At 39.4% G+C, this 22,858-nt stretch overlaps 1 protein-coding gene and 1 long non-coding RNA gene across 3 annotated transcripts in view; one reads left to right on the top strand and one right to left on the bottom strand.

Moving 5' to 3' along the window:
* Positions 1–289: 289 nt before the first annotated feature.
* The window catches only part of LOC140499296 (uncharacterized), a 36,323-nt gene continuing 13,754 nt past the window's right edge, over positions 290–22,858 (top strand). The window contains exon 1 of the long non-coding RNA XR_011965344.1: positions 290–375. This is a non-coding gene — a long non-coding RNA (uncharacterized lncRNA). The remainder of the gene's footprint in view (positions 376–22,858) is intronic.
* P2RX7 (purinergic receptor P2X 7) overlaps positions 13,793–22,858 on the bottom strand; it is a 42,978-nt gene continuing 33,912 nt past the window's right edge. For both annotated transcript variants that reach the window (XM_072600502.1, XM_072600501.1), the window contains one exon: positions 13,793–22,304. In XM_072600502.1, the coding sequence (XP_072456603.1) occupies positions 21,774–22,304 (531 nt within the window). In that variant the 3' untranslated portion in view covers positions 13,793–21,773. The remainder of the gene's footprint in view (positions 22,305–22,858) is intronic.

Raw genomic sequence — 22,858 nt, 5'->3', positions numbered from 1 at the left:
CAGTGCATTTCAGTGGTTCTCTCTTGCCTCCAGGTAAAAATGTAAACTCCTCCACTCAGCGCTTCATAACCCAGCTCCTCTTCACTTTTCCAGTCTCCCTATATTTTACTATCTTTGATATCCTCTATGAGTCTGTTGTACTGATCTACCAGCATCTGCTCAGCTGTCACTCCATCTCCCATCTTCATGCCCTCACATTGGCTGTCCCTCAGGCTGGAATGTTTCCTCCTCACTTATGCCTCTTGGTTGCCATGGTTTCTTTCAAGAGTCAGTTCAAACCCCACTTTCTACAGAAAGCCTGTCCCGTCCCCTTTCCCTCCCCCACTTAGTGCCTTCTCCTCTGAAGCCACCTTCTGTCTTCTCTGTATATATCCGGTAAGTTCCTAGTTTTTAACATGTCATCTCCACCATTAAAATGGAATCTACCTGAAGGCAGGGACCAGTTTTTTTTCTTTCTTTCTCAGTGCTTTGCACAGTACCTGGCATGTGGTAAATGTTTAATAAATACCTATAGACTGACTAATTTTGTTGTTTTCAGTTCTGACCATTCTTCATGACCCCATATGGGGTTTTCTTGGCAAAGATACTGGAGTAGTTTGCCATTTCCTTCTCCAGCTCATGTTACAGATGAGGAAACTGAGGGGAACAGGATTGAGTGGCTTGCCCAGCATCACACAGCTATTAGATGTCTGAGGCTGGATTTGAACTCAGGTCCTCTGGACACCAGGTCCAGGGCTCTATCTACTGCACAATCTAGCTACCCCAAAACAATACAGCTAAACTTTGGGGAGAAAGCACTAGCAGCTATAGGGATGTCTGTGCCTCAGTTTCCTCATCTTAAAAATGGGAATGACAATATTTATGCTGCCTTCTAAATCTGTTTTTTGTTATACAGAAGATGCTTTGTAGATTTTATAACACTATAGGAATGTGAGTTGTCATTAAACAAGATCATTAATTAAGGGGAGACATGAATTTAATGTTGCATTTATTATCAAAGCTACAAATTAGGACATCCAAGGTTTTGATTCAACATTAGAAAGGATTTAAAAATTATTTTCCCCAATAAGATAAATGGCCATCTATTATCAGGTAGTTCTACATAAAGCCAGTTACATATTAGTTTTTATATTACAGTAGCACACCCTACATTTGATTTTCCTATAATTAAGGGGAAGAATTTTACACTGCTCAATTAACATAATACAAAGTATGGATTTAAACATGATTTACAGTCCTTACAAAATGGAAGGGCAACTTCCAGGAGTCTGACCACTTTGGGGTACAGAGAAATATAGTTTCTGGACTCTGTCAAGGCTTTGCATGTGTGCTATGTAAGCTTGAGACCCCCTTTCCCTTGGATTTTGTGGGAAAATATTTTTCTACAAACTCTTCTCACTCTATCATCTCAGTGAATGCCCCTTTTAAAAATCTAGTTGGATGGCAAAACAAGAAAATGATAAATGTTGGAGAAGATGTGGGAGAGTTGGAACACTAATTCTGTTGGTGGAGCTGTGAGCTGATCCAACCATTCTGGAGAGCAATTTGGAACTATGCCCAAAGGGCTATAAAAATGTGCATACCCTTTGACCCAGCAATACTGCTTCTAGGGTTATATCCCGAAGAGATCATAAAAATGGGAACAAGACCTCCATGTACAAAAATATTTATAGCAGCTCTTTTTGTGATGGCCAATAGCTTGAAATTGAGGGAACAGCCATCAACTGGGGAATGGCTGAACAAGTTGTGGTATATGAAGGTAATGGAATCTATTGTGCTATAAGAAATGATGAACAGATGGACTTCAGAAATACCTGGATAGACTTGTATGAACTTATGCTGAGTGAGATGACAGAACCAAGAGAAGATTGTACACAGTAACAGCCACAGTGTGCGAGGACTGTTTTTGATAGACTTAGCTCTTCTCAGCAATGCAAGGACCCAAAACATTCCCAAAGGTTTCATGAGGCAAAATGCCATCCACATCCAGAGAAAGAACTATGCAATTGGAATGAAGAATGAAGAAGACTGTTTTCTCTTTTGTTATGTTTGCTTTTATTTAGTTTTACTAATGCTTTCTACCATTTGTTTTAATTCTTCTATGCAACTTGACTAATGTGAAAATGTGTTTAATAAGAATGTATGTGTAGAGCGCATATAAGATTGTGTGCCATCTTGGGGAGGGGACGGAGAAGGAGGGGGAGAAAATTTAAAACTTAAGGAAGTGATTGTTGAAAATTGAAAACAAATAAACAAATAAATTTTTAAAAAACCAAAAATCTAGTTGAGTAAGAGCACACTGTTTTGGAGGCTACGTCAGGGAGCACACCATTGTGTCAGTTTGTGGGTACCAGAAAAACTACCTCTGTTCCTCAGGATTACCTTTAGAACTGTGAGGAATACATAGTCTGGGGAGGAGTAGTTAGTCTTAGGGGTGTTCAGGAAGATTAGCACCTCTGATGTGAGAGGGCTTCTCATCCACCTTTGGTGTCCACCTGATTCACCCAACTCTCATCTGTGGCTCCCAGAAGCTGTAGCGCATGCAGTAGCCATACCTTGGCAAACCATCTTGGTAGGCACTTAAACAAACTGAGGATAATTGAAAGGCCTCAGACCTGTCAGTGAGTTAGGGGGATGTCTGCTCCAAGAATGTGAAGACTTTTCCTGGCAGAATGGGTAGATAAGAACAATTTGTATCAATGCCTATAAAGGTGGCTGAAGCAGGTGCTGTGGAGTTCTTAGTGCTTAGTCAGACAACAAAGACACTAAGGTCATCCATTGCATTTTGGGTCATCACCAGCAGTCTTGACTTCTATCTTGCCACTGGACTTCAATGATTCCAAGAGAGTGAGGCTGATGACTTTGTGCAACTGTATCTCACTTAAATGCAATTTACTCAAAAGTCAAGACATCACCCCATGACGTCATTGGTCCTTTTGGTAAACAAGGAACAAACGATAGTTATTCTCTGGTATTCCAACTCATGAGTGACAGTGAGGACTGGAACAGTGAGCCCAAAGAGAGTTTTATAAATGCAAAGCTTCAAGCTTATAAAAGCTATCCAAATGGAATGTCTTGGAACCTCATCACAGTCACATGTCGCACTGAACTCTACATTTAGCACTTGTCTCAAAAATGTGCTAAAGTCTCTAAATAGTTCGGAATTTCTTTAAAGGTGGCAATATACAAAGAACAGAAAAAGTCAATCCTATTATTTGCAAAAAGAAAGAAAGAAAGAAAAAACATGGTAGAGGGAATCTGTAGAAGGGCTAGTGTTTAGGACCATACATCCCATCCCATAACTATCAATCAAGCCCAACCTTCTGGCAATCAGCCTTTTAAAAGGCTAATGTTTGGGCAGAGGGTTTCATAGGATGGAGGGGATCTGGGCATGTTTCAAAGCAGTAGCGAAAGAAGCAATGAATAAGGAGATACATCAGAGAGATTAGGGATTGATCAGAAGGTCTAGGGAATGGGGCTAGCAAGGTGAAGCCCTACCCCCTCCTCTGAGACTGGAGCAGATAAGGAGACAGGAGAGAATGATGGGGAAATGATTTGAAGCGTAGAATTAAGAGAGCATCTCTGAATTTTTTTAGTATTGCCTCAGGATGAGACAAATTCTTGCCTTTGATAGAAGTGGAAGAGGGTGTTGCAATTGGCTTGAGGAAGGACAAGAGGTTTGAAATAGCATCTTAAACCACAGATATACTCAATAGACCTAAATATAGAAAGTAACATCTTAAGAAAAATTGAAGGAGAATGGAAAGAGGTACTTTTACACTTGTGGCTAGAGGATAAATGGTCTTCAAAACTGCTGCGTGTTGCTTTAGCATTGCCTTCATTTCCTAATCAAATCTCTCCCTGACCCAGAGTCATCTCTTATAACAAAGAAGAAAAAAGAGGGGAAGAAAAGTTCATCAAATTAGCCAATATATCCACCGAGTCTAAGATTATAGTCAGTTTCCACAACCAAAATCCAAAGGATTAAGAAGGAGGTGCCTTCGCATAACTCTTCTTTGGGGAAAGCATGGTCATTAAAATGATGCAGAGTTCACTTTCAATTTTTTAAAAATTGAAATTCAATTAAAAAATTTCTTTGAAGTTTACATTGTTGGAGCCACATACACGTATACATGCAAACATACCTATATACACATTTATACATACATACATACATACATATACATATACACACATATAGACACTTTGAATATATATACATACACACCCATATATATTATGTATGTGTGTATATGTATATGTATATATATGTGTATATGTATATGTGTGTATATATGTATGTATGTGTGTGTGCATGCATATGTGTGTGTATATGTTCAAAGTTAAATGACTTGCCCAGGGTCATGCAAGTGCCTGAGACTGCATTTGAATTCAGATCCTCCTGACTCCAAGGATGGTGCTCTCTCCACAGTGCAAACTAGCTGCCCCATATAGCTATACATATCTATATATATACACACACATACATGTTATGTATATGTGTATATAGGCATATATGTATATACACATATGTTTATGTATGTGTATATGCATGTGTGAATAAATATACATACATATATTCATTTTACACACATATGTGTGTATAAATACGTATGTGTGTATATATTTATATACACATGCATATACTTACACCCACACACATAGTTTCCCTGGTTCTATTTACCTGTTCATTTAAGTTTTCCCAGGCTTCTCACAATCCCTCATACTTATCATTTTCCTCAGAACAATAATATCTCGTTTCATTTATGTCCTGCAATTTGTTTGGCCACTGCCCAGCTGATGAGCATCTACTTTGTTTCCTGTTCTTTGCTACCACAACAAAGGGCAGCTAGGTAGTGCAGTGGATAGAGCACCCAGTGCAGGAATCAGGAGGACCTGAGTTCAAATCTCACCTCAGACCTTGACACACTCACTAGCTGTGTGACCTTTGGCAAGTCACTTAACCCCAATGGCCTCATCCTGGGTCATCTCCAGTCATCCTGATGAATATCTGGTCACTGGATTCAGATGGCTCTGGAGGAGAAGTGAGGCTGGTGACCTGCACAGCCCTCCCTCACTCAAAACAAAGTCAAGTGCAAGTCATGTCATCATTTCTCTGATGGCATGGTCTTCTTCGGCAACGAAGGACAAACACACACCACAACAAAGTGCTGCTATAAGTATTTTGATCTCTATTGTCCTGGTTGTGGAATGCTACATACACATTCAGATACAATGACCACATTGGTTGATTTTGCTTAGCTGTTTTTCCTTTGGTACAAGGGAAATGTAAAGGAATTTGGATTAAGAGTCAGGGACCCTTAATTCCAGAAATGACATATAAAAACAAAGGCTATCAATAACATTCTTTTCTTTTCTTTCTTTCTTATAAAAAGAAAAAAAGAATGGCACGAGGTCAATTGTGATGAGGACAAAAGAGACTTGATCAAGTGCTCTAGGGAAATTGAGGAGTGAATGATCAGTTTTCAGCTTGCATGGGTTAGCTGGGACAGTGGGTAGAGCACTGAATCTCGAGTTAGGAAGACTTATCTTCCTGAGTTCAAATCTAGCTTGAGACACTTACTGGAAGTGTGACCCCCGGCAAGTCAAATACAGCCTCAGATATTTACTAACTGCGTAACCCTGGGCAAATCACTTAACTGCTGCCTGCCTCAGTTTCCTCAACTGTAAAATGAGGATAATAATATTATCTACCTCTCAGGATTGTTGTGATCAGATAAGGTAATATTTATAATGCACTAGTGCAAAGCCTGGCCCATAGTACGCACTTAATACATGGTTTATTCCTTTCCCCTTCGAAGAAGAGATAGGACCTGAGATGCACTTTGGATAAAGGATTTCCAGATGCAGAGGAGAAGGTAAATTTATCTTCCAGGCAGTGAAGTTTTAAAGGACAAGATAATGGAATGATTTGGTAATCCAACCTAGCATATGTGAAATATGGGGTAAAATTCAGGTTTCCTGGACTGGCAGGTGGGAGCCAGACTGTTGAAGGCATTAAATGATAGTGGGGGAAGCATATCTTTTATTTGATAATAATTATTAATGACCTTAATGCGGCATTTACAGATTTACGAAGAAATTGACGTACATTATCTCATTTGCTCCTTATAACTAGTCATTCCAAGCATGATCACTCCCTTTTTGGGTAACTGAAGGCTTTTGAGCAGTAGAATGCTATAAGTTGTGCTCTTAAAGGAGAATTCCCCTCAAGAGACTGTCCCAGAGATCAACTTCTCTCCCCCAGACCCGTTCGTGGTTGCCAGCCTCTAACAGTTAAAATTAAGGTCCCAGCATAAAAGTCCTAGCATAATTATTTTATTAGTAAAGCACAAATTTACCAATAAATGGGCTCTCAGCTTCCCTGGCAAAACTAAGACCCTGAAAGAAAAGTCTTTGATAGCTTTGAGGAGTACAGAAGATAGGAAGGCTAGCCCCATACATGGAAAAAAATAGGATTGAATCGAAATTAGGGATGAGGGCTAGAAACAGCTCCTGCCCTGCTCTCCCTTACCCACTCCCCCCTCTGCCTTCCCTCCTGTGACTAAGAAATGTTCATTCCTTGAGTCCAGCTGCATCTGCAAGGACACAGAGAGCAAACCAGACTTCTTTGGATAACAAACCAGACATCCCTGGAGGATAGCTAGATGGTGTAAAGATACTGCCCCAGACTCCCTGGTGTCCACCTGCCTCCATTAAGGACAGCATATTTCCTTGATACAAGAATAGAACAGTGATTAACAGAACTGGATTTCCAAACTTAACTCATTATGGCTCAGCTCAATTTCTGAGTTAAGTTTAGAGACAAAGAATCATGATGGAGGCAGTTACAAGACAAAATCAATTAACTAATATAAATAGGAAAAAATTTTTTAAAAGACACAGAATCAATCTGATTTTTAGTAGATTTATTAATTAAATTAAATCAATTGATTTAAAGGTGGAAAGGACCCTAGAAACCAACAAGTGCAGTTCTAGTACCAGTTTCTTCAATGCAGCTACCAATGGCTTGAAATCATTTTTGTGTATTTAGGGTACTTCCTATTCTTTGGTCAACCCACTAGATCTTACTATATTGTACAACTAGGTTTCCAGTTTTTGTCTGTGCTTCTACTGAAATGGTTATAAAGTCCACAGGTTTTCAATTTCATACCAAATATCTGAAATTATTTTCATAGTATTCATTACAAGTTGACTAGGCCTTAATCTCCCACACATCATGGTGGACCACAAAATCTCATGTGTATTCTCCCCTGGGTTCTGATAAGGCTCTATAAGTCAGGCCCAAAATCCTTTAATAGGGCCATAGGGATGAAAGGGGTATTCTAAATGACTATAGCCATAGTCTGGCCTTCATAGCCATGGGTTAGGGATGATTATTGAAGGATAACTTGTCAAGCCAACTTTGGTGAGTAAAGCCATCGTTTATCACTCACACTCAAGAAGCACCATCTCCAGTCGTCCTGATCTATATCTGGCCACTGGACCCAGATGGCTCTGGAGGACAAAGTGAGGCTGGTGACTTTGTCCATCCCTGCCTCACTTAAATCCAATTCACTTGCATGGTGTGACATCACCTTCCTGACGCCATGCTTAATCCTCTTCCAAAGTAAAGGACAGACAGCAACAATATTTAAGAAATCCTGAACCTCAGAGCATACATCATCCCACTGGCCTGCCTCAGCTTGATGGATGATTTCATACTTTAGAAGGGAGATCATTCTTATGTGGTCTCCTAGTGTAGAAATGATGTGGAGTTCTCCAAAGCCCATCTAGAGCTGATTCATCTGGGCTCCTGTCGTAAGGCTGGGAGCATACTCTAACTGCCCTGACCTGTGGTCTCTTTTTAAGCCTTAATATATAGGGTGTCACAAAACTCTTAGTGCAGTTTAAGTTATGAAAACTTAAATGTAAGCTATGAATAGCTTTTAAGCAAAATGTGGATTGCTTTTTAATTGTCGCCCTCCTTGCCGGGACTACAGGCATGTGCCACCACGTTTAGCCTTTTTAAGTCTTTTAGTCCTTGGGCAAGTCACTTAACTCTGATTGTCTCTCCTCACAAAATAAAGAAAAAATAAAAAGTTTTAAAGGTATGATGCACAGATCCAGGGTCATAGACTTTGAGCTCATGTTAATGGTGAGCAATGCCTGATGGAAACCTTTCCAGTATGGTTCTAAACCTGTCTTTGATGGACTTTAATGTGAATTCAATAAGCAGGATGTAGGGAATGACACATTCTGTCTAGGCTGGGCTTTTGGTAATGCCTCCAAAGTCAAAGGATGGAAGGCCTTAATGTAGATCTTCCCATGAGAATCATTGCTAGTCTAAGACCAGTTTTCCATCTGGGATAGATTTCATGCTTAGAAAACTAAGAGCTAAGACACTGGACCATATCAGACTTGTTTCAGCATATACCTTGGTCAGTTTTTTTCTGGATAACATATTACATCCTTCTATTTCTCCTGCTGATTGAAGATAAAATCCCATATAAATGCTAGTTGTTATTTTTTTTAATTGTTACTAACTCTTGGCAACTTTTGATCGGCTTCCCAAACCATGTCCTCCTGGACTTTCTCACCTTCTGAACAGAGATGATGAGGGAGCATGTGTCAGGCATGGGGGACAGCCACTGAAAATGCCTAGAGTGTAATTATTATTAGACTATTATTCTAATTAAATCCAATTATTAGGTCTAGATTAGCCCTAATTAGACCCAGTTACTATTACTTAACTACTGATAGGGCCATGATCATCCCAGCCACCCAATTGGACAGCCTAGATGTTACTGTCTGTCCCCTGCCCCCATGTCCAATTAGTGATCAGATTCTGTAGATTTTACCTACTTAACATCTCTGACATATGTTACCTTCTCTTTCCTGGCATGGGCCCTTATCACCTCACACCTGGACTGTTGCACAGGAGTGGGGAACCTGTGGCCCTCTAAGTCCTCAGTTGATCCCATCCCTGCACTACTCTATTGGTTGGTCATCCTGTCTCAAGTCTTCCCACTCCAGTTCATCCTCCACTTCACTATCAAATCAGTGTTCCTTGAAGTGAAGTTCTGACCATGTCATTGCCCTTATTCAATGAAATCTAATGACTCCCTATCATCTCTAAGATTAAAATATACAATACTCTGTTTAGCATTCATAGCCCCTCCCAACATGCCCTGCTCCTACCTTTCCAGGTTTCATATACTTTACTCCTCCTTTTCCTCCAGCCCCCAAGTACTCCGTGAATGTAGTAACCTCCTTGCCATTCCTTGAACAAGATACTACATCTCCAGACTCCAGGAATGTGTCCCCCATGCCCAGAACACTTGTCCTCATTATCTGTGCCAGCTACCCCCAGCTTCCTTCAAATTCCTGCTAAAATTCCATCTTCTATTAAAAACCCTTTCTTAATTCCTCTTCATGGTAATGCCATCTCTGTTGATTATCTCCAATTAACCCTCTAATCTCTCCATCTGGCTCATTTGTCTGTTGTTTCCTTCATTACACTGTAAGTTCCTTTTGAGGGTCAGGACTGTCTTTTACCTTTCTTTGTATTCTCAGTGCTGGCATCCTGGACCACAGCCAGCTGTCTTAACCTTTGTTTCACCCCTGGAGTCTGGTGGAGGAGAGAGTGAGGCTGACGACTTCGTACTGCTCTGCCTCACTCAAATCCAACTCATGCCCAAGTCAAGACATCACATTTGTGATATCGCTGGTCCTCCTCAAGAACAAAGGATGGACAACAACATTCTCAGTGCTTAGCACAGTTGTTTAAGAATAGTGTCGTTGTTCACTTGATTCAGTAGTGTCCAATTCTTTGTGACCCTATTTGAGGTTTTCTTGGCAAAGATACTGGAATGGTATGGTGTTTTCTTCTCTAGCTCATTTTACAGTTGAGGAAACTGAGCCAAACAAAGTTAAATAACTTGCTCAAGGTCACACAACTATTAAGTGTTTGAAGCAGGATTTGAACTCAGATCTTCTTGACTTCAGGCCAGGAGCTCTAAATACTGTGCCACATAGCTGCTGTACATTAATAGTAGACACTTGATAAACGGTTATCGACTGACAATCCAAATAACACTCAGGTGTTCTTAAAGTACTGAGAGGAAATCTTGGACAAAAGTAGCTGCTACAGCTTTGCTGGAATTGTTGACTGAGTCATCGATGGCAGAGTACCTTCTAAAAATCAGAATGCAAGGCCTTTGGAAGTAGGGATCATTTCATTTTATTTGCAGTCCCTAGAACCTAGGGGCATAGAGCCTAACCCCAGAACCTAAGGTAGCACTGTTACTGTTTGTATATGCTAGTAAATGCTTCCAGACAACCTAAATAATATACCAGACATTCAGCCTTGTCCTGCTGGTAATTATTCATGTTTTTCCAGTCTGTTTCCTTAGAACAGGGCACAGAGATTGCATTAAGCAATTTCTATCCAGCCTGAACTAGGGCAGCTGGCTGGTGAAGTGGATAAAGTACTGGGTTTGAAGTCAGGGAGACTCATCTTCCTGGTCTCAGACCCTTACTAGCTATGGGACCCTGGGCAAGTCACTTCATCCTGTTTGCCTCAGTTTCCTTATCTGTAAAATGAGCTGGAGAAGGAAATGGCAAACTACTCTAGTATCTCTGCCAAAATAACCCCAAATGGGGTCATGACGTGTCAGACATGACTGAACAACAACAAGGTTCTGACCTTGTCTGGGATCAATGTTTGCCATCATACCTCTTCCCTGAATCTTTGCCTGATTTCATTTGGTAAATTGTTACATTCTTCGTATTTGGATTCCCAGCTTTTACAGTAATACCTGAGCACATAGTAGGTATTTAATAAATGCTTTTTGATTGATTAAGACTACTACACATCAAGTTGATAGTACAGCAACTAACGACAATAGTCATTTCTTCCTTTGACTTCTGAGAGGTCTCTCCTATCCATTAGGAAATTCTTTAAGCACACTGCAAAATCACCTGGGGTCCAAAGGGCATCAACAGTTTGCTCCTGGGAGTTAGCAGAAAGAGGTCAAAGTCATCATCTCATTCCCTTTTATTAATTCTTTATGAAGGAGCAAATTTTTGTGGTGTCTAGCTTAGTTTGAATCTGGAGGAAGGTCCTGGGGAGATGGTGGTGTAGGGGAAGCTGATCTAGCTGAGCAGAGGTGTGCTTGGTCAAGTTCCAAAGGATCCACTCCTCTTTCCTCCTTTCCAGTAGCAAGGGTCAAGTAAGGGAAAAGAGAAATAAGAGAAGGGAAACAAAAGTGACTAGGAGCCCTTTTTTAACTTCCTGGACTTGAGCCTTCTTTCACGTTATTGTTAGAATCTTCAAGGCCACTGATTTGAGACTCTTGGTGCCTTTGAGTAGTTTTTGCCCACCAGTAATAACTGTTATTGTTGTGTCCAGTCATGTTTGACTCTTTGTGACCCCATTTGAGTTGGTTTTTTTGGCAAACATACTGGAGTGGTTTGCCATTTCCTTCTCCAGATAATTTTACAGATCGTGAAACTGAGGTAAACAGCATGAAGTGACTTGCCCAGGGTCACACAGCTAGTAAGTGTCTGGGGGTCACATCTGAACTCAGGATGATGAATCTTCCTTTACTTCAGGCCCAGCACTCTGTGCACTATGGTGCCATCTAACTACCCAGTCAGTAATAGTAACAGCAAACATTTCTATAATGCTTTAAGGTTTACCAAGCATACATCTTTATATCTCTCAGTCACAGTTTCCCCATCTGTAGGGGAACAGTGATAATAATGGCACTTATCTGGTTGTAGTTGTAGTGGGGATCAAATGAGACAACATTTATAAAGTATTTTGTAAGCCATACAGCACTATGTCATCACCATTGTCATCTCCACCACCATCATCGTCGTCGTCATCATCATCGTCATCATCCTTATCATTATTATAGAGGAATAGTCCAAACCCACACTGACTTCTACCCAGTCACAGCACCACTTAATGGTGGAAGAACTGTACATTTCATCCAACGTCCACTAGAGACAATTTATTGATACTCAAACATTTCTGTTTAAAAGTAGCTCCGAAAGTGGAGAGGTTTCTTCCACTAACTGGGATTCTCCCTTACTCAAGTCATATTCCCTTGCATTTTCTAGTAATCAGAATCCCAAAGATAAGTTTCGACAGCTACCTGACGAAAGTACAAAAATTCAGACTTTAAAAAATGTTTCTGTTTTTCAATAGCAGGGTTAAGGTTTTTTGATTTACTTAAGCCAAAGAACTGTCACATGACACATGATTATTGATGTGGCTTTGGAGAAAAGACTCCCTGGTTCCATTCAATCTGGCTGAGTGAAAAAAAAAAGATGCTGCTCTTAATTGGATGAATTCAAAAGATATTCCCACTCCTACTTTAATAATCTTAGTTTCAGGGAGTCAGAATTTCTTCCTGAACTTGACTCAGTCTTCTATTAAAAAAATGATGCATAGACAGAGCACTTGGCCTGGAATCAGGAAGACCTGAGATCAAATCCAGCTTCATATGTTTCCTAGCTGAATGACCTTGGCTAAGTCACTGAACCTCTGTTTCTTAACTGTAAAATGGAGAAAATATGGCTGTGAAGATCAAATGATATAGTATGTGTAAAGTGCCTGACACATAGTAGGTACTACATAAAACCTAGCTAATATAATTCTTGTTATTCTATTTAAAAAACTGGTTAAGTCTTTGATAAAAAAGAAAACTATGGATTGCAGAGTAGGTCACTGTTGCCTTAACATTTATTTTCAATAAGGTGTTTCATTCAGTTGGGACTAATGACTTCAGACTAAGATACCTTATATTATTTCCTAGTTTAAAAAAGAGATTTCTGGCCAGGATGGCTAATTGAATGGAGGAGGGCAGCTTAGCTGTCCTACACTTTCTCCAGAAAACTGGAAAAGTCACAGAATGAATGAGATTTTTCTACTAGGAGCTCAATCAAGAAAGTTCCCAACGTCATCCAAAGGGATATTCCCATAAGTCTCTACTGTTGGAAGCTTTGGATAGGGACATGATTGCGGTGCTAATTCCTCATGTCAGAGTCATCCTAAAGTCTTTCTTCTGGGATCTAAAGAAAATCTGGAACCACATGCCTTTTCTCAAGTCTGGAAACCAGAAGCTCAGGATCTCTCCTCCCCCTAGCTCTTCTTGCCAATTTGGCCCCTCACACATGTGCAGCATTAAGTAATCAATCTCCACCAGTGAGGACAGTCTTATGCAAATAGACTTTAAGCACATGTTGCACCAGAAATCACATCAAGCCAAATAATTATCAAGAAATCCAGTGAGATGATGGAAATTGCTGTCCACATCCAGAGAAAGAACTATGGAGTCTGAATGTAGATCAAAGCATACTATTTTCTCTCTTTTTTCTTTCTTGTAGTTTCCCCCTTTTGTTCTGATTCTTCTTTCACAACATGACTAATGTGGAAATATATTTAATGTGATTGTATGTATAGCCTATATCAGATTGCTTGCTGTTTTGGGGAGGGGTAAGAGAAAAAAAATTGGAATTCAAAAATCTTATAAAAGTTGATGTACTGAAAACTATCTTTGCATGTAATTGGAAAACATAAAATACTATTAATTGAAAAAGAAAAAGAAATCCAATGAGAAACTACAGTTAAGTGACTTCTAACCCATAACTGCACAATAAATTCATATAGAAACCACCAGCAATAGAAAAAATTTTCATTTAGATGAGACCAAAGGCTTCTGACCAGGCTCCTCCCTTAATATTATTTCTTAATTTTAAAAAGAAAGAAAAAAGACACCACTTTAGTGGGTAAGTTTTATTGTTTTTTGCTGAAGAGTTTGTTTTTCTCTTTTTTTCTTTATTATAATGAGAGAGATGGAACTGATGTAAAAACAAAAGATATTAATAAAATTTATTTTTTAAAGGGTGCTTTCCCCTAATGAGAAAAGTGACAGTGCATTACCATACCCAATGCCTAAATGAAACAAGGAATGTATCGTGCTGATGTAACAATAGCAGATCAGATACTGACCAGGGGAAGTCATAAATCATATCCAGTTTACAGCCTCCAGAGGATGGAGTTTGAGCCTGATTTATGGTCCCTATCAAATGGAGGTTGTGACATTTCCTAGGTTATTGCCAGCGATGGCATTATTAAAAGCATACTTCTGAGCAGAATTCATTTATCTGGGAAGAAGAGTAGGGCATTTGACACAGATGGCTACAATCACACATCATGGAACCAGTGGAGAGGGTGAAGAAGGTCAACTGGGTTGATTAAGTATTCCTGAGTTGTTCATAGTTCATTTTGGCCTAGATGGTGCAATAAAAACAAACTGGCAAATTACATGAAAATGACCAAGTGGGGTTTATATCAGTAATTCAAGGTAGGTTCAACATGAAATGTTAACTTAATTGAATGAAATTCAGTATGAAATATTAATGTAATTGAATGAAAATATTAACATAATTGATTATATCAATAACAAATGCCACAAAATCATATGATTGTATTAATAGATGCAGAAAAAGCATTTGACAAAGTATAACACTCATTTCTATTAAAAAACACTTGAAAACATAGGTGTAAATGGATTTTTCCTTAAAATGATAAAGCATCTACTGAAAGCCAACAGTAAACATTATCAGTAACAGGAAGAGGCTAGAAGCCTCCATAAGATCAGGAGTGAAACAAGGATGCCCATGGTCACCAAAATTATTCAGTACTGTATTAGAAATGCAAGCAATAGCAAGAAGAGAAGAAAAAGAAAATGAAGGAATTAGAATGGGCAAAGAGAAAATAAAACTATCTCTTTTTGCAGACATTATGATGGTAAACTTGGTAAATCTTAAAGATTCAACTAAAAATTAATTAAAACAATAATTTTAGCCAAGTGGCAGGCTATAAAATAAACCCACAGAAATCATCAGCATTACTATATATCACCAACAAAGCCCTGCAAGAAGAGATAGTGAGAAATGTTTCAATTAAAATAACCAAAAACCATATCAAATGCCTGTGAATATAGCTGCCAAAGAATCCAGAAACTATGTGAACATAATTACAAAACACTTTTTATACAAATAAAATCAGATTTAAATAATTGGAGAAATAGTCATTGTTTGTGAGTAGGCTAAGCCAATATAATTAAAATGACAATTCTACCTAAACTTATCTATTTATTCAGTGACATTCAAGTTAAACTACCAAAACTTATTTTATTGAGCTAGAAAAAATAATAACAAAATTCATTTGGAAGAACAGAAGATCAAGAATATTAAAGAAACTAATGAAAAAAATGTAAAGGGGGAGGTTGGGCAGGACCAGATCTTAAACTGCATTATAAGGGGTAATTATCAGAAGTATGCTATTGGCTAAGAAATAAAATGGATCAGTCAACTAGAGTAGGTATATAATACACAGTAGCAAATGATTATAATAATCTGGTGTTTGATAAACAAAAAGATTTAAGATTTGGGGATAAGAACTCACTATTTGGTAAAAATTGCTGGGAAAACTGGAAAGCAGTCTGACAGTAATTAGGTACAGATGAGGGGTGGGAACCTGCAGCTTTGAGTCCACATGTGGCCCTCTAGGTCATCAAGTGTGGCTCTTTGACTAAATCCAAATTTCACAGAACAAATCCCTTTAATAAAAGAATTTGTTCTGTAAAATTTGGACTCAATCAAAAGGCTGCATCCAAGGACCTAGAAGGACACATGTGGCCTCAAGCTGCAGATACCCCATCCCTGGTATGGACCAGTATCTTAAGCCATTTATCAAGATAAGGTCAAAATGGATTCATAACCTAGATATAAAGGGAGATATCATAATTAGAAGACTATGGAGCACATTACTTATCAGATTTATGAGAGGAGAATTTATGAATAAACAAGAGATAGAGAGTATTATGGGATGTAAAATGGATAATTTTGACTACATTAAATTATAAAAGTTTGGTAGAAATGAAACCAATACAAGCTAGCTTAGAAGGAAAGCAAAAAACTGGGGGAAAATTTATAGATAGTTTCTCAGATAATGGCCTCATATCTCAAATACATAGGTAATTGGGTCAAGGTTATAAGAATATGAGTCATTCACCAGCTGATAAAAGGTCACAGGATGTGAACAGGCAGGTTTCAGAAAATGAAGCTAAAACTGTAGATCGTCATGTGAAAAAATGCTCTAAATCATTATTGATTAGAGAAATGCAAATTAAAACATTGAGGTACCATCTCACACCTATCAGATAGGCTAAAAAAAGGGAGAAATAACAAATGTTGGAAAGGATGTGGAAAAGCTGAGACACTGTTGGTGAAACTGTAAACTGGTCCAGCCATTTTGGAGAGTAATCTGAAATTATGCCAAGAGATATAAAACTGTGTATACCCTTGACCCAGCAATACCACTACTAGGTCCATTTCCCAAGGCAATAAGGGACAAAGGAAAAAAGTATATGCTCCAAAATATGTATAATTGCTTTTTTTGTGGCAAAGAACTGGAAATTGAGGGGATGCCCATCAATTGGGGAACAACTGAATAAGATGTGGTACATGATTGTGAAGGAATACTACTGTGCTGTAAGAAATGATGAGCAGGTTGTTTTTGGAAAAACATGGAAAGACTTGTATGAAATAGTGAAGAGTGAAATGGGCAGAAGCCAAAGAATGTTATATTCAATAACAGCCATATTGTTAAGAGAGTTACTGTGAATGACTAAACTATTCCTAATCTTATTTGCCAGACTTCAGGGATACAAATACAAAGAATGAAAACATCTCTACTTTAAAGGTTACATTCTAATTATACATTTGTGGTTGTTCAGTAGTTTTCAGTCGTGTCTGACTCTTTGTGACCCCATTTGGGGTTTTCTTGGTAAAGAGACTGGAGTGGTTCTAATTATACATACATATATGAATATGTGTGTGTGTATATATATATATATATATATATATATATATATATATATATATATGAGAATATGTGTACGTGTATTAAATGCATATTTTCAGACTAGAGCTGTGACTTCATTGACAAAAGGTATTTCTGAGGAAATTCCCTCTGCCAATTCGGAGTAGAACCTTCTCTATAACTTGGTCTTAGGGAATTTTCTCCAGCCCTGAGAGGTTAAGTGTCTATTGCCCAGGGTCAAACAGCCAGTATTTGTCAAAGGTGAGGTTTGAACTCAAGTCTCCCTGATTCTGGAGTTTTCTCCCAATTATACAACTTTTCTCCCAATTATACATCTCATTCAACCCGTCTTTTATCTAAAAACAGGTCCTGTACTGTTTTATGTGACTTTGTATTGTAGACAGTTGGTGCGAGGGAATAGGATACCTCTTTTTATAATTTCAGGGAATTGTACCCGTTTACTCTCCTCCTTCCAACTCTGAAAGCCCCTAATCTTTTCTCTAATTAGAAAGGTAGCCTAATCTTGTATCTTAGTTTTATGTTGCTCAGTAATGTCTGACTCTTCATGACATTATTTAGGGTTTTCTTGGTAGAGTCAACTCCCCATCTCCTCTACCACACTTCCTTTTGCTGGTAATATATGGATGAAATATGGCATAAATGCCATGATGCTCAGATTCTTCATCAACAAAGGGACTGGATTTTATTCCTTCTAATTCTAAATTTGTTATCCTAGAACAGGGGTGGAAAACCTGAGGCCTTGAGGCCACATGTGACCTTCTAGGTCCTCAAGTGTGACCTTTTCATTGAATCCAAATTTCATAGAACAAATCCCCTTAATAAAAGGATTCCTTATGTAAAACTTGGACTCAATGAAAAGGCCACACCCGAGAACCTAGAAGGTCATATATGTCCTTGAGGCTGCAGGTTACCCACCCCTGTCCTAGAACTTTTCCTCTTTTCAGAAGATTATATATGTGATGGGTAAAATCTGAAATACTTGAGGAAGCCAAGGTTCAAGTTTCAGAGCATATCAATTTATTAAGCAATGTATGCCAATTCATAACAAATTGGGACCAGGCTTTCTCAGCTTGGCACTGCCCCAAAATCCAGGGTGAGATAAAATTTTACACATTAAAAGAAAACAAGAGGATATAAACCAGGAGGTGGCACAGTGGATATGGCACCAGACCTAGATCCAGGAAGACTCATCTCCCTGAATCCAGTCTCATACACTAGCTGTGTGACCTTGAACATGTCACTTAAGTCTGTTTACCTCAGTTTCCTCATCTGTAAAATGAGCTGAAGAAAGAAATGTCAAACCACTCCAGTATCTCTACTCTGGGGCCATTTGGATACAGACATGGGCGAATGAGACAGAAGACTTCATAGAGACAGTAGTTTCCATTCCCATGAAGCCAGATACAGCCCAGTTTCCAAAAATATCACAGAACAACAATAAAAAAATAGACTCATAGTGTCTCATTCTCCAAGAGAATCTGGCCCAGTTAGTTTAATTTCTGAGTTTGAATCCAGATAAAATTCTATTTATGAAAGGCTCATTCACAATGCTTTTTATTATTAAAATGCAAAGCTGCTCATGGTCGTGGATGTTACTTTCATTGATTTGATTTCACTCATCATCTTCATTACAAGACAGGGGTTAGCGTTTGAGTGTGGTGGCAGGAAGGAAGCTACATCTGGAGAGGACTGCAAAGATAAAAGTCATCCAAAAAAATGTACTTTTGAAAAAAAATGGACATTTTAAAATGGTGCATCTTGAAACACAGACATGATTCGATCATGGGTCCCTGATCATAGTCATGTATACATAGGACCTTCTATATGCTCATCTCTAGAGCCATTATGGTGGTCAGTATTTCTTTAAACATAGCACTGTACAAAGGAAATATAAGATCGTAGATGTCTCGATGGGATCAATCTCAGAAGTTGTCAGATTCAATCCCTTTCTCCACCCCTACCTCCGTTTTGCAGAAGAAGAAATTGAAGCTAAATGATTTGTCATAAATTACGACAAGTGTAAGTGTCTAAGTGTCTAAGGCAGGATCGAATTCAAGCGCTCCTCCCTCCAAGCCTAGAATTCTATCCAATATGCTACACTGCCAATACAGGTTAAAAAAACAAAACCCATTCTACTCTCAACCTTGATGTAAAAAAACCTTGCAGTTGGGGTCTGGAGAACAGATGGTATTTGGAACTATGTATTATCTCCATCCTTCAAGCACTCAGCCTTACAAGAAGACTGTGTGGAAGAAGTCTCATTTTTTTTCCTGAGGAATATATGGACTTCTCTCTACTGTAGTGATTCTGATTGGCTGTAAAGGCACAGAGGAAGGATTTCTAGACCTTAGAAATGAAACAGTCTCTCACAGATATGCAATACTGAGTTGGAAAAACCCAATGGGAAGACTTTTTTAGTTGAGTTAGTCTAAGAGTGAGCCACCAGAGGCTCTACTGGAAATACTGAGAAGAAATTGAAACCCTTTGGGGGACTCTAGAACTAACTTGGAAAAGACAAATGCCTGGAGACAGTCTTCTCCAATGATCTTGCACAAGCTTGGGATGGTAAGACCTGAATCTCTGGAGAAATTATAAATCATGCTACTTACTAATGAGGAATCAAAAGAGGCTGCATGCAATGGAAAAAGCATTGAGTATGGAATCAGTAGACACAGGTTCAAATCTTACCTCTGACACAGAAATCTGTGTGACTTGGGTTAATCTTGAGCCTCAGTTTCCCTATCTGTAAAATGAAAGGATTAGACTAGAGGGCCATTGCAATTACTTCTAACTCTGGGTCTATAACCCATTAAGCCAGGAGCTCTTGAGATCTGGGACTAACTTTTGCTTCTCTTTTCATCCCTAACACTTAGCACTCGGGCATGGCATATAGTAAGAGATTAACAAATATTTGTCAACTGACTTACTGGCTGATGCTGCAATCCTCCAAAGAAATGATAAGTCATATAACTTACCAAGGACTTCTTCCTTAAAAAGAGCACCCAATTTAGAGTCACGGAATCTGGCTTAGCTATTTACTACTTGTGTGATCTTAAGTCACTTCAACTCTCTGGTCCTTAGTTTTCTCATCTGTTAAATGAAGAGCTTGGACCAGATGACTTCAAAGCTCTATGTCCCTTTCAACTTGATTCAGTTCAACAATTCAAGAAGAATTTATCAAGCCCATGCGTCAGGGGCTCTTTTAGCCACTGGGGATGCAGAAATAAATATGAAAACTGTCCCTATCCATAAAGAAGCAATACACATATGGCAATATAAGACTCAGTCATATTAGTGGAGCAGGACTAAGGACTGGGTGGGTGGGTGGGGGATTATCAAAAGAGGTCTCCTGTAGGAAGTGACATCTGAAGGTGATACAAGAGGCAGAGGGAGCATTCCAGATGTGGGTGACAGCCTGTGTCAAGGTAGAGGACTAAATTAATTCTGCAGAACAGCAAAAAGGTTAGTCTGCCTGGATTGCAAGAGTGGAGGAGAAAGAGTAATGAGAAATTAAGTCTGAGGGCTGCTAGGTGGCACAGTGGATAGAGCATCGGTCCTGAAGTCAGGAGGATCTGAGTTCAAATCCAGCCTCAGACTCTTACTAGTTGTATGATCCTGGACAAGTCACTTAACCCCAACTGCTGAGAGAGAGAGAGAGAGAGAGAGAGAGATTAAATTTAGAAAGATTGGTTGAAATCAAATGTGAAGGGTTTAAAGGCCAGAGAAGTTCATATATAATCCTAGAACAGTGGTTTCCATTGAACAGTCAGGGAGTTTGCAATGATGGTCCATGCCTTAAGCAGTAAATAATTGTCAAGAATAATGTGAGAAGCATATTAAATTACCCTAGGGGCTCACAACCCATTTTTTCTTCTTTAAAAGGGGTTCACAGAACAAAAAATTATTGGGAACCACTGTCCTAGAGGGAAATGTCATGATCAGAGCTATACTTAAAGAATCTCAAATTGTCAACTGCATAGAGGATAGATTGGAGTGAAAAGAGACTGGAGGCAGGGAGGCCAATTAAGAGGTTATCTATTGGTGTAATCCAGGGAAGCAGTAATAAGGGTCTAAATGCAAGTGGAGGTGAGGGGAGAGATAGGAGAGATGGTTAGCTCCTGGTCATTTCCAAATTATGCCTCCTGACCATCCTCTTCATCACCCTTCTACCAAACTCAAACTCAAACTCTTGACTATGGAATTCTGGGCTTAGGTAGGTGAAATTTTGCCTGATTTTGCTGGAACTGGGCTACATCCTGGCCATTCCCAGCCTATGGCACAGCATGTGCGTACCCTTCTCTATTTCCAATTTGTGTTGTCTTCTCAATTAGGATGTAGAACTCCTTTTTTTTCCTGATATTTGTATCCCTAGCACTTAGCACACAGTGAGTGATTAATAAATGCTTTTCCATTCATTCATTCCAGAGATGGAACCTGGAGGATAGTCTCTAAATCTCTGAACCCAGGATTCAAGATTTAGACCTACATTATGGTCACCATTCCTATTCTTACATAATGAAAACAGTGTATACTTTTATGGCACATTTAACCTATTCCAAAACATTTTCATTTATAGAGCCTTATTTTATCCTCAAAAGGTCTCTTTGGATTGGCAGGGCAGGTTTCTGTTATAATTTCCCAGATGAAGAAACTGAGGCACGAAGGTCAAATGCCTTGTCTGTGGGAGCTTTTCTAAAGGCAGCTCAGACTTTCAAACCAGAGTTCTTTTTCCTAAGTCAGGCTGCTCCCTCCTTTGCTGGCAGAACTTCAAGGCAGAAAAGGAGGTTTCCATACCTCCCAGATCTTTCTCCCAGAAGGTAAAGATGGTTAAAGATGAAAAGAGCCAATTTTAGTGGCTCTGTTGTTCCAAATATGTGTATGGGGAAGGGTTCTTGAAGCCAGTGTACTTTCCATCCTGCTTTGGAAAATGATCTCGAATCTTCCATCGGCAGCAGCTGGGTAGGATGGAGAAGCTAGCCATGTCCTCAGAGCCAAAGCGCCAATCAATGTAGCGCCTGTAGGCACAGTGACGGAACTGGTTGTTCAGGGTCTCTGCATCCAGCTCCAGCAAGGGGTCTTGGTAGAGCAAGATGAAGCGCAGTGTGGACCTGGAGAGGACCAGTTCCTCAAATAGGGCTGAGGTGGTGATGCAGGGACCCCTTTGCCTGCGACAGCAGAGCTCTTCTATGAACTTACTGCGTTCTGGGAGTTGGGATGGGCGGCAGTGTCCACAGTGGCACCACTTAAGCCTTGCCAGGGTTAGAGACCTTGGCTCTTCTTTAAGAAGCTGCATTTCTTCTGTGGGTACAGGGATGAGGCTGATATCAGTGCGTGGTGGTGGGAACAACTTGGCCAAGTCTGTGAAATCCCTTTGAGGTCTCTGCAGAAGGCAAATTTCCAGAATTATTAGAAACGAATAGCCTTCTAGCTCAAGACCCTACCTCAACTCTCTCTCCATTCCAGCTTCCAATGTGATTTTTCTAAAGTTGAGGTCTGACCATGTCACCCCCTTATTCTATGAACCTCAATGGCTCCCTATCACCTTCAGAATGAAAAACAAGCTTCCATGTTTGGCATTTCAAGCTCTTCATAACTGGGCCTCTTCTACCTCTCCAGCCTTCTTACTTACAATCTAGTTTTTTCTAGGAGCCAGCTACATTTGCTTAACCATAGTTCCTCCAATGCTTTTTGCACTAGTTGTCCCCAATGCTTGGAATGCATCCTCCTCCTTTCTACCTCTTAATCTCCCTTCAAGGTTCAAATAAAATCCTAGCTTCTGCAACAGGCCTTTTCCAGTCACCCTGACTTCCAATGCCTTCTCCTTCCAATGACCTCCCATCTGCTCAGTATTTATCTTATATGTGCCCAATTGTTTTCAAGTAGCCTGCTCCATTAAAATGTAAAACTCCTTGATGGCAAGGACTATTTTTTGCA

Source organism: Notamacropus eugenii, chromosome 4 (genome assembly GCF_028372415.1).
Source record: "Notamacropus eugenii isolate mMacEug1 chromosome 4, mMacEug1.pri_v2, whole genome shotgun sequence".
In the NCBI taxonomy this organism is placed as follows: domain Eukaryota; kingdom Metazoa; phylum Chordata; class Mammalia; order Diprotodontia; family Macropodidae; genus Notamacropus; species Notamacropus eugenii.
This window is presented reverse-complemented; position numbering and strand designations above follow the sequence as displayed.